At 36.3% G+C, this 13160-nt stretch overlaps 1 protein-coding gene across 12 annotated transcripts in view; it reads right to left on the reverse strand.

Moving 5' to 3' along the window:
* The window catches only part of DMD (dystrophin), a 1298312-nt gene that overhangs the window by 362601 nt on the left and 922551 nt on the right, over positions 1-13160 (reverse strand). For all 12 annotated transcript variants that reach the window (XM_075033523.1, XM_075033524.1, XM_075033521.1 and 9 more), the window contains one exon: positions 11465-11573. In XM_075033523.1, coding sequence (XP_074889624.1) covers positions 11465-11573 — 109 coding nt within the window. The remainder of the gene's footprint in view (positions 1-11464; positions 11574-13160) is intronic.

The following is a 13160-nucleotide window of genomic DNA, read 5'->3' on the forward strand; positions in this document are numbered from 1 at the left end:
AGAAAAACTTCTCAAAGTAGGGAACTGAGACTGTCTCAATTAAAATGAACAGGTAATACCTAAAAATTATTATTTCTTTTTATGGATGCAACTCAAATCCTCTTCTGCTAATTTTAGTTTCTCATTTGGTGTATTATTCCATGTGGAAGATTTCACATGTCTAGCTAGAGAGGTTACAGAGCCTCAGACTGCATATGCTGGTTTGCATAAAATAAGGTGAAGTCATACTGTATATTGTATGATTTGTATATTTATCATGTGGATTATCACATGGAAATTTTGGACAAAAGTCTTATTTTCTTCATAAGGTAAATACAAACTTTTGACTCAATTGTGATACACATTTATTCATGGTGGCCTGTTACAAATATTTTCATCTCTCCAATAAAGAGTTTTATATTTGACAACAAAGAAAACAGTCAAGAGGATTCAATGCATATTAGTTTTCATGTTTCAGGATGATACATGGCCTTTTTTCTTAATCAATCATGAAATAAAGATTTCCCTTTTTTATAGGCATAAACATTTTAACCTTTTTCATAAGAACTTTGAAAGGAAACCTTAAGAAGGCATTATATCAAGGGAGTCAGTTTTTTGGGGAACAGAAATGGTACAAACTGTATACTGCCGTAACACCTTGAATCCCAAAGAGATCCATGATACTAACAACCAATTTAAAACTAATTTTTTTATAAAACATAGTAATAATCTGCATATGCAAAAGTACAGTCAATAGGGCTGCTATTTGCCATATGAAGACTACTTATGTGTTTGGGTTTTTAAGGATAAAATTACCTGGTTGGCTCTTAAAAATGTTGAACTAAAGGTAGTGTTGAGAAAATTGTTCCAGCCTGTTTTGGGATCTCTTGAAGTAGTAGGTAGAATCAACACAAGGAGTCTCTTTGCTAATATTAATGTTATCAATTAATATGTATAATGTGATTGAAATAACCAGGGAGCTGCTAAAGTCCTTTGTACAGCCCCCATCAGTTAATGTTTAAAATAGGGAAACAATAACTAGACATGATTTAGGGTTTAGGAACTAACTACTAGACAATGGTGCTTTATGTTTATGTCAGAAAAGGTAATCGATTGTGGTCTGGTCAATAAACCTTGAAGAACCGCTCAGAACTGCCAAGATTAGGGAAGAAGTAGGTAAAAGGTAATTCCTACAGGGGGAAATCACGACCACCGACTCATTGATGACCTACTCAAATGATACCACGTACTCAAAAGAACACAACGAAGGAAGAAGACAGAGTCTGCACACTAATTTACATGAGGGGCGAAGAAGAAAGAACCAATCCTTATGGAAAATAACAATGAATATGTATTAATTAAGTGTATAAATGTGAGGATTTTTGAGACAAGGGGGTGCTGTCTTGAGACAGGCACCCATTCATGCGTATCAATGAAATCAGTTGGAAAATACCTCGACTCTGTGTGCTATTGGCTTGCACACCAGGTAAACGGACCCCCTTTGTGGGACAACATTAAGACACTGCAATCAGCAATTTTATTTTTGAAAGTGATCTAATAATATGACTTTTGCTGTTATTTAAATTCATATTTTAATAATGAAATAAAATTTCAATTTTGTATTTATTCCCTCTACCCCCACCCCAAGTGTTTTCAGTAATTGATTCCTGCATCCCTAATTAAGTTTTCCAACATCTAGAAACACACACAATCAATTCTGGGCAACCTGAAGAGTTTCAGCTCAAGGACTCAAACATTATTTTTTTGAAAACAGCTTCTTTTCTGTTGTTGTTTTCATTTGTACCCCTACAGAAAGCTTTTTTTTTTTTTTCCAAAGGACAGGAGTCTTTTTTGAGTAAGCAGGTGTTGCAGTTGTTACAAAAGGATTTCATGAAAATGAATGTTTTGTACTAAAGCAGTTGTGGTGTTCCATCAAATTCTGTCACATACTTGCCTTATAAAAAACGTTGTGACAACATCTGTCACAAATGATGCAAGCACCTCTCAGTATTCCTTTTGTCGGTAAAAGTAACAAGTTTCTTTATTTAGTATGCAGCTTTCAATTGGACGTCAATCTATATGACAACAATTTACATTTCCAATGTACTGCTATTGGCATGTAACTGAATTTTTGGCAGCTATTTCTTTGATATAGGGAAAAACACATATTGCCAGCAGCTCCAACTTTTACAGTCTTATGAAAATCACCTCTTCTAATTTTGTAAGATCTACAAATTGATTTAACAGGCATAAATTACTATCCTGGCCAAGGGGAACTCTGAAGAAAAAAGTGTAAAAAATTGTACACAGATACAGAATATCAAGGAGCCAGTGGAATTTTAGGTACCATGTACTTTAAAAAAAAGAAATCAGAACAGGTTTGAAGAAGCTTTCTAATAATCAGAGTTCAGTTATTAGCTAATTTAACAGCATTACAGTATTCATGCAAAAATTTCCAAGTCTACCCTTAGTCTTGGAGAGAAAAATTCTGCAGAATTAAAGAGAGCTGTTCAAAGCTAGAGAAGGCAACATCATCACTGCTACTTTGTTTTTGACAAAGTAATTCCTCAAATCACTGCAAGCACCTTCTATTCTTTCATCAGAAATGTTAAAATATCTTGCCTCGTACTACTTTGTGAAACACTTGTCAAGCTTTCTCATGTAAACACATATAATGCTTACTTTTCAGGTCAAACAACCTCCATTGCTCTTCCAGCTATTTTAGCATCACCTTAGGAAGAACTGCCTTTGGGAACTTGAGTGTCATCCGACCACCAATCTGTTGTTGAAGGAAATATCAGTAATGCAAATCTCTACCTGCACATCTCCATCACCATGTTCCCTGCTGCTCCACACTTATACAACCAAAGACAGCAGTCTGATATTTCAGTGACAAGCTTCATATAAACAAGACTACAGAGTTTTCTAGCTGGAGTAGAAGAGGTTTCCATTTGCTGTCTTTTCCTCATTTTAGCCTTCTACAGTTTAAGGAACAAGTCTGTCTGTCTTTCACCACCTCATGCCCTCTGACTAGAGCAGAAACATTCATTAGAAGGAGTTATGAGCTTTGCTCCTCATTCCCTGTGGCTTCCACTCTGCTTATGATCTGTGGTCGCACTTGCTCACACTCTTTGGCTGGCTGTTTCTCTGTAGAGCAGACTTAACTCTGTGGCAGCTCCACTCACCACAGAAATATTCAGAAAGATGTCAAAGAGACATTGCATTTCTCAGTAGGATATGGCCAGGATGGCACTGAGCACTGCTCCTTTCAGAAGGAAAAGCCAGCTTGCTTTGCTCTTTTAAAAAGACAAGTCAACAAAGAACAGCACACAGGTCAAGAGGACTGTGTGCAGCATGACCTATCACTTTCTATTATTCTAGCAAATTACAAGAGATTTTCACACAATGTAGTTGCCAATAGACCTAATTACTATATAAAAGGAAACAGAAAAGAGAGATTACTTTTATTTGCAAGCCAATGCTATCTGGATAGTCAGATATTATAGTAATTCAAGTTACTGTAACAAAAAGAAGGGAGAGTGGGTTTAAAGCATAGAAAAAAAATGTTCGATGTAAAGCTAGAAACTGAGGTACAAAAGCTGAAAAAGAGTATCAACTACCATTTTATTATGCATAATTTTTTGCTAGGAACTCTAATGAGAAACCTTTTTTTCCATATCGTCCAGAATGAACTAATTCAAATTCTTGATTCTGTCTGTTTATTAAAAATGATGCAATTGTGTTGTTGCTACATTTCTTGAAAATTACTAACATTGGATTCTGCAGTGCATGCTGAATATAGGTCTAGAGAAAAATAAACATTCATTTAATTCCTTCCTGAGCCATGTTACATGAGGCATGTAGAAAAGACCGACCATAACCATAACTTACTTCTGTGCTCTCACCTGGTATAGGTTATCAATAATAGTCTGATGAATTCTGCAGTATGCTATCATTTACATTTCATGGGATTTAATCAAAATGAATCCTGTATATTCTGCTGCTACTAACTATTGATCAAGAAATTAAATGAAAGACAACAAGCTGCAAAGCCTGCTCCTCAGAAGAAAATACCAGATCGTATTTTAAAAATGGAATAGGAGAATGGGGTCCTTTGAAAGACTGATGATAGCATGAATCTTATTTACATCACAAATCTTGACAGCTGCACTTTCAACAACTTGTTATAGAATAGAAAAAGTAGACCTAGATTCCATATTGTCTTTAATAACAGCAAAGCAGCCAAGTCCTGTTTTCACTTTCTGATTTACGTTTCATCACAGGTATGAGTATAATAAAAATTCTGTGTAGTAACCCAGAGTGAGTTTTATTTACTCGACTGAGCCCTGAAAAATCAAAGTTAAAAGTCCACATTCCCTTTGTAAACTGCACTGTCACACCTGTTTATTACAGATACTTTCAAAGAGTAACCTACTGTGAGACTCCTGAAATAGGATGTTTAATATAAAGGTGTAACCTTTCTTTTGACTCAAATTGGCCTTTTGTGGCTTATGTATATTTCGCATGTATTTTTTACCTGTCAGATAATCCAGAAACAAATCCTCACATCAAGATATGCTGTAAAGATCAAGATGAAATTCTGAGAATCATAGAGATTTGCATTTATAAACTTGCTTATTATGTTTTTATTCATGCAGCTCTGAAGGCATAGTGTCAGCTTTTTATCTACACTCTTTTCATTACTTCTCCCTGTTGGTGTTGCAGCACATGCTGTGAATGACCTCCAGAGATTCCTGAAGCTATATGCAGAGAGAAAATTGAATCTGAAAGCTTTATTAGACAAGTTTGTCTTCAGCTTGTGTCTGATGTCAGCTGTATTGAAAAATAGAACTGCTTGTGAAACTGGGTCCTGACCTCGAAAAATCTCCAATCAAATGGTAACAGATTCAGTTTTGTGCCTTATTGTTATTTGTTAGATGTGGCACATGTGTTAGAAGCGAAAAAGCTTCTTAATGAAAATCAGATGGAATAATCAGGCAACTTCTTTCCTGAACACAATGGGGAAAATAGATATATGGCAACGTACACATAAGAGGGCCAACTCAGGCTGGCATCTGTGAACCTCTTTACCACAGAAACCTGTAAAGTGACCTGACTCGAAACCAAGAAAACTTAAATTATTTTTAGAAACCATTGTTCATTCCTTCATCTAAAAGCAACCAAAAGAAAAGGTAAAGACAACAATATATTCCTCTACTATTCTACTTTATAAGAGAGTCAGCAACCTTTGTTAGGCCAGCTGACTCAAGGAAGAGCCTACTCTTACTGCGCAACACTGATTCAAGAAGTCAAGGTATTCTCTGTGATACTTCCCTACTGCATTGTTCCCTGTTCATTTTCTCTCTTGCATTTTGTTTTAGTAAAACTTTTCATAGAGTTAAACTTAATTATAACTAATATTAAAAACAGATGTTTCCTCTAGATCCTACATGGACAAGTATCAGAAACTATACAATTCGAGACATGGCCATTATTGGAAATAATATTTCTCTCTATTACAACTCTCATACTAGAGGTCTCTTTACTGGTGTCCTAAAACTAATGTTAACTAAAATACACTACTGGCAGTAGCGTTGCCTTCTAATTCAGTATAGAACTACTTGTCACAACAGATGCATGCTGTGGATTTTTAGCTGTTCAACTCTGTGGAGAAAGGTTCTGCAAAATTAAATATCTACCATGTTCCCCACACAAGCATTTTAATAGCTGATAGCACAGTTCTTTTAAATGGTGAAAGTTGTGTGCAATGTTTTTTTAATTATCAACACATGTTTGCATTAGTATTGAAAATGCTCTAGATGCACAGATCCCTAGATTGTTGAGTCTTCCCCAAGGAATTATTTTGAGTATTCTTGGTCTCAATTATACTATGCCAGCTGCTATAAACAATACACACATTCTAATATCTGATTTGTTCATTTGTTTTTAATTTACCCCCTGAATACACATATTGTTATCTTTTCAGGTGCATATAATGAAATGCACAAGGATTTTTAAGACTAGCATTTGGAAATTCTGAGAAACACAGTGCTGAACTACAGCATATGTGGTATTCACTCAAGCACTGTGCATAACATATAAACAACGACTGCTTCAGAGCACATTAGCTATGAAATACTACAAAAAAGAACATAGTATCTATTGTGCGTTTTTGCCCAAAGCTAGTTGTTGTCATTTTGTTTCTTAAGTTTTTGTCATTGTCTCTTGAATATCTCTTAAAAACAAATGGTTTGTTTGTTTTTAAAGAGGCAGTGGGACATTACATCATCCAGCTCTGAAAATTCATGGAATGAATATATTTTGACAGTTATAGTTTCAAAAACAAAGAATCCTTCATCCCCACTGAAAATATTAAACCAAATATCATATCAGAGATTTAACAGGGCAGTCTTCATAATGCATGATATTGTTATGCTCAGTCAGTACATCTATCTTAGAACTAACCAATATAGAATAACAGATCACTCAACTATGCATTTAATATGAAAATAGAAGAAAATTCCAGATGCGTAAAATACAGACACTAGCACTACAGAAGCACTTTCAGCTTCTGAGGTCACTGGATTTTAGTTTTAAACCTTATGTTATTTCATCGAGGTATGTATTTTCACACACATGCTTTTGTTTGCTGTTAATTTTCCTCAAAAACCTACAGTCTCAGGAATTGTATATTTTTAGTAGCCCCAGTACATGTTTCTTACGTTATATTACATTCCAAGCAGTGCATATGAATTTCAGCTGTATTAAGCCACAGCGGTACATATACTCATAGAGTAACATCGGTGATATTTTTCAAGAACTGTTTTATAAGTTCTTACAGGCCTAGATCAAAGCAGCATGCCTAGTCCAGGTGGGGACTTGTTTCATGGAGAAATAAGAGGCAAACTAAGCTTTCCCAAACAGAAGGAGACATACCTTAGGATGCACTCCTTCAACTAAAATATCAAAGGACAAGCAAATGAAATTCTGTTGTCACTAGTTTCCCCAGATTCAGAAATATCACTCTCTCAATTCAAACCCCAAAACTCAAGGTGTTATAAACTCTGGAGGTGACCTCTGTGAATCTTTCTTCTATGCCCCAGTTGAATATATGGGCTAATAAGCGATGAGTTCTTTTTTGGTTAAATCAGCTGGTGAAGTTACTGCAGTTCACAATCCTCATGTTACAATTTGCTTCTAATGGACTCAGCTTGATACATCACTCCTCTCCTATTCTCCCTTATTCATTCTAAATCCTGAAAAGCCACCTTCTTCCCCTGTACATGGAAGCCCAGTCTGTGGCTCCGTGCGGGCAGTCTCTGACTACTACTCCCAAAGCAAATTATACTGAAAGCACAGAAGAGCTTTGATTGTATGCATTCAAGGAAAGACACCTAAATCTGATGGGTAGTGTTATAAGTTCTGGTGATATAGTATTACCTTTCTTCAAATTCTTTGCATTAAATATACAACAACTAACAATGCATATAAAGCCTTTCTCTCAAATGCATCTCTAACTCTGCTACAATTTGCAAAACAAAACCAATCATTTTTTTATCTTTTTTTAGACCTGCTATAACAATGCTCCAAAATAAGACTGATAACTTGTAAAGTTTAAAGGGACAAATTCTACTTAATTTTGAGAAGTAATTTCATCATTGTAATTGACACTAGCGCTCTCTACTTTTTTCTTCATTTCACAGTCAAACATTTTTCTGTTTCACTTGAGTAGACATTTCATACAAAAATACAAAAACTTGTGCAAAAATTCAGGGGAAAAAAATGAAATTGATTGTACACAAAGTACTGTTCACTAAATAAGTTAAACTGCAAGAGTACCAATATAATGTACTGCTCACAGTTTTATTAGCTGTACATGCGAAATGTAAAATTAATTGACAAAGTATTTTCACCTGTATTCGTTTGCAGTTTTTTAAAGTTTTACTAACTTCAGGTATAGCATGATTGAAAATAAATACATATCCTTTCTAAGAAATTGTATTTTCAAGTAGAGTTCTAAATGAAAGTGGCCAAAATTTTCCCCTAACTTCTTATTTGAGTGAAGGCAAATGATGGAAAATGTCTTTCTGGGGACCAAAGTCAGGAATGCCTCCCACCCACAATGCATTCACAGGGGTTTACAAAGCACTACTTAACTTTACCTAACTTATTAACTAAACGCAGTGGTAGCACTTCAGTACAAAATAAGTCATAGGAGTACTAACAGTACTATTAAAACCTGTCCCTCCTGTAAAAGCACATTCCAGAACTGCATTTCTCTCTGCTTAAAATGTTTTCAAACTGCTGGCTAAGGAAGGCATCAAGGTATTTGGATAAAGACATGCACACAATTTCATGTTATCATGTCAAGTACAGATAGCAAGTGTGATTTCCTTCCTGAATCATCTTGTCTTGGAAGTCAATCTTTGCTAAGTTTTTAGACATACCCTTCAGCTAAGTACATTCTTCGAGCTGGAAAAGCAGTTCTTGTTCACTATGCCCAAGGGCACACTGGACTGGTAGGATATTAAGGACTTTTTTTTAGTGCCAAAGAAACTATAATACGCAGACCTAGAAATAATTATAAACAGGGTCCTTTACCTCTGTAACAGCCACCAGATGGTATATTTAGTAAGACCCTCTGGCTGAGTTCTTATAGCCAGACTAGACCAAATGATACCTGACAGGGCAGGAGAGATTAGCCAATTACATCTTCATTCCCTGATCTCAAACACAGATGTCAACATTATTAAATTCTGATGTCCACAAAAGTCTCTATAGAATCAGGAAGTGAATAATTACCAACAGGAGATACTGCCATTGCTTCACAGAGCCCTTCCAAAATAACTTTGTGCATCTTTCTTTAAAAATGACCTTTAATGAGGTTGTTTAGTTTTTGGGAGGCTTGGTTAAAGCTAGCTCTCCCATAGCCAGTTTGAGTCTCTCTGCACAGCAGTTCATGGTTCATGAGAATCAGCAGCACAGAACAAGCAAGTCCATAAAAATGTCTACAACTTAAGTGACTAAAATTACTACAGAACTTATAGTATAGCATGAGAAAACCCATGACAATCTTTCCCCCCTCCCCCTCTGTGTTTTTTGTTTTTTTGTTTTTTTGGTTTTTTTTTAACAAAATGAAAAAAAAAATACTTTAGTAACACATACCACTTTCTACCTTTCCAGAAAACCTGTTGTCTCAGCCTGGAGAAGAGAAGGCTCAGGGGGATCATATCCATGTGTATAAATATCCAATTGGTGGAATAAATAGACAGAGCAAGTATCTCTTCAGTGATGCCCAGTGACAGGAAGAGAGGCACCATGCAAAAATTCAAATACTAGAAATTCCATTTAAATATAAGAAGAAACTTTCTTTACTGTGAGAGTGGTTCAGCAACACTGGAAGAGGTTACCTGGAGAGGTGATGGAGTTTCCATCCTTGGAGATACTCAAAACCTGACTGGACATGACCCTGAGCAACCTGTGCTAATTGACTGGTCTTTGAGCAAAAGGAATAGATGTCTCCCCAGGTCCCTTCTGAACTCTACAGTTCTATGGTGCTATATCTATAATGATGTGATTGCAGTAAACTGACTAAAATAAAGAAAAATTATAAATTAGCATTACAAGCACAGGTTCAAATTTGAAGTGTTCTTGGCAATAGAAAGGAAATCCATCTTACTTCCTATTTAATCCTTTATAGAACACCAGTGCTTTCATTTTCTGCATGTATAATTCCATTTGCTGAGTCTCAGAAATGTTAGTAGTCAGAGCCTACATTTTGAATTAAGGTAAATGAGTAATTCTGCAATTCTTCAGCTAAAGATTAGTTAATATAGGAATCTATTATTGCACTACTACTATGTGTTTTCTCTCTTGTTCCATTATTACAATTTCCTTTGTAACAGCAAATACGCAAGTCACCAACACTCCCTCCCCCTGGAATGTGACATAACCTGCTGACATGCAAAACTGACACAGCAAGTTTAGTGACCCAGCACAGCAAAATATGATTACGCATCTCCTTCGGTTCCCTCGTGTCATTACATGAAATTCTATAGCATGCCTTAGAACAAAATCTTGTAAAGCAGGGATACTGCTGTACTACAAGTTTTAAAAAACACTAGTGGTATTTAGCCCTTTTTAGAAAACTGAAATGATTGCCACTGGAACCACAGCAGTTCTAAATGACTAAAACTAAATGATAGTTCCTATTTAGTAAGATTCAACACATCATAAGCAAGACATCTGCTTTGCTTGAATTGATACATGCTATTCTGACAGAAGTTGGACTTTCTTCTGGTACTGAATATTCTGGATTCTGTCTATATAGTACAATTATTTACTTCTCTGAAAAAAGATTTTTCTGCTTTGCTGTCCTAGACAGTCACTAGTAGAAGGTAGAGAATTCTCCAATTTCAGCTTTTCTTGTATGCTACCCATTAAAACATGTTAAAAGCAAGAGGCATCAACATCCAACAAGTAATCAAATCCCAGGTGACTACTGTAGCTGTATCATAGCCTGAGTTACAGCAAATCTGACACGTGCCAGGGGCAGGGGGGGATTTCTTTCTACTCCCACATCTGATGAGCAGCTTTCCAAATTGTATGGGTGAGTAACATTCTTCATCCAAGCAACTGAGATAGATAGTTCAATATCAAGTAAAGAATCTTTGAGACTTTAGAAACTAAGATTTAACCCAGTGCTTCCATTATATATTTCTTTTCCACCCATGCTTAATCACTACATTTCAAAGCAAAGCAGTGGGAAATAAAATCCATTTATCAAGGAGATAAAAATGAGCTTGTAATCCTTCTAGGGAACCAGCAGGTGCAAAGAGATATGAGAAGAACCTAATACAAATATTGTCCAAATAATTTAAATTAAATGGAGATCAAGTCTCTTGTTGTGGATTCATGAACTCAAGACAACCAGAGATATATATCGCAGACTTAATGTTTAACTGCAGAATTACTCTTACCATGTTGTCATACAACCTTTTCTGTGAATACACAAGCTTTGTCTTGAAATAGTCTCAGTTCATTGCCCTATCATAAAAAGTAATTTCAGAATTTCATTCTGTGACCAATTTACATCCACTCGACCTGTAACATTATTATCTTTTAATTTAAATAATTCTTATCCCTTCATAGTATTTCCTCCATGAATATATGTCGAAAGTCAAAATCTCATCTCATCTCTTCATAGAATAAAGAAACAAGATTTTGAAACAGTAATAATTTAAAAAGCATGCTGCAATCTTTTCATCAAATCCATAACCTAATTTGTCTTCTGGGACACATTACACAAAACAGAAAGGAAATGATAGAAAGCCAAGTTGAATGCCACACTAGCACACCTCCCATTTACAAGCTAAAGCTGAAATTTGTAAGGATGCAGAACAAATTTAGATGGTCTCCAGCCATTTTCATTTTAGCTGTGTGATTTGTAATTAATTTCAAAAGATGTATATACTGAAGCACTTACAGAGACCTGAAGAGAAAGGGCCAAACGCTCCTAATGCTGGCTTTTCCTTTAGTTGATGAATTAAGTGGATTATTGCCTTCCAGTCAGCATTCAAGTCTTCTAATTTTTTCTACAATAAAAAAATAAAAAATATATTAAATTTATAATACGTAAATTAATGTAAATAAATGTAAAATAAATTAAACTTTTTTTTCTCCATCTGATGGACCAGCTGAATTTAAAAAAAAAACAAAAACAAAAACAAAAAAACCCCCACACCAAACCAAAACCAGAAAGGTAGAAACAGCAATTAATTTTCATAAACGGGAGAGACGAATGTGTAAAATCCTTCCCAGCTGGGCTGCAAAACAGCTTCACGGTGTCAGAGTCCTGAAAGCATCCTTCCTCTTCGAAGTTTGGCTGCTGAAGCTCAGGGCCAACTTAGAGCCAGCGCAGCTGCCTGACCACAACCACGACCATGGATTGATTCCTGGACCAACCTCAGCCCGTTCCCATTCCCATGGCCCTGCCGCAGCCCCCTGAGGCTGTGCTTGTCTCTGGTTCCCCTCGCGGGGCCTGATCCTGCCCCCCAGCCAGGGACAGCCCCCCTGCCTGCCCTGCTTCTTGGCTGGGGGCAGCAGAAGGGGCCCTGGCTGGTGAGACCCTGTCCTGCAGCCCAGTGGGGAGACCCCACTGCTTCCTGGGGTAAGCACTGGCTTGCCCTGCTCCCCAGTCGACAGGCCTTTACACCCTTTTGGGGAGCACAAGATGATTTTTTTTTAACATACTGTAGAGAGGTGGGGGTTTTTATCACCATGAACCCGAGATGCTAATTTTTTTAATTCAAATAGAAAGGGGAATTATGTATTAAAAAAAACTTGTCAAGAAAACCTCTGCAATTTGTAATATCAAATGCAGAACACATTCTTCCGCCTATTAAAAAATAATTCAAAAAAAAAAAAAAAGGTAAAAAGAAGGCCTTAGGAGTCTTCAGGGAGTCACAAACTTCAGTGTGTGGGCACGCAGTCCTGACCAGTAATGGCTGAACTGTTACTTTTAAACAAAACCTAAGTGAAAGTCTGGAGTATGAATTACATCTGTCCTCAGATAACCCTGAGAGGCATTTAGACTTGAAAATGTTGTTTCTACCCCTCCTTCTTCCTTTCTCTAAGGACTGTAAAGAAGGATGAAGCATTGCTAATTCTATGTTGGCATCTCTAAACTCTTAAAATGAAGACTGTATTTCTTTTTTTAAGCTGCTCCCTGATTGTCTGCTACAAAAAGCAGCACAGTGCACCAATGCCACTCAGGAATGCTTTTAGTATTCTCGTGTCCAATTCAAGATTAGATATATAGTCTAAATCACAATCCAGCCGTGATGGAAACAGGATGCCTATTAAGAAGGGTACTTTAATTACCTAGAGTCTAAGACGACAGGGGTCAATAGAAGAGGGATAAGGAACAATACACATTAAATTGCTGTGTGCACACTCACACACACACATAGACACTGAGGTAGCACAATTTCATATTCTGATGTGTCAGGGGAGCGTTTCTAGAATTTGCCTTAAGCTTTGCCATAAACACTCTAAATCTGCAAAGTTCTTTTGTATCTGTTACCAACAGAGGCAAGAATATTACCTGGTATAAACTCAGGACAGCTTTTAGTGTAAATGCTTGTTGATAGGGCAGGAGAAAAAGGATACAATTCTGCATT

Source organism: Buteo buteo, chromosome 8 (assembly GCF_964188355.1).
Source record: "Buteo buteo chromosome 8, bButBut1.hap1.1, whole genome shotgun sequence".
NCBI lineage: Eukaryota > Metazoa > Chordata > Aves > Accipitriformes > Accipitridae > Buteo > Buteo buteo.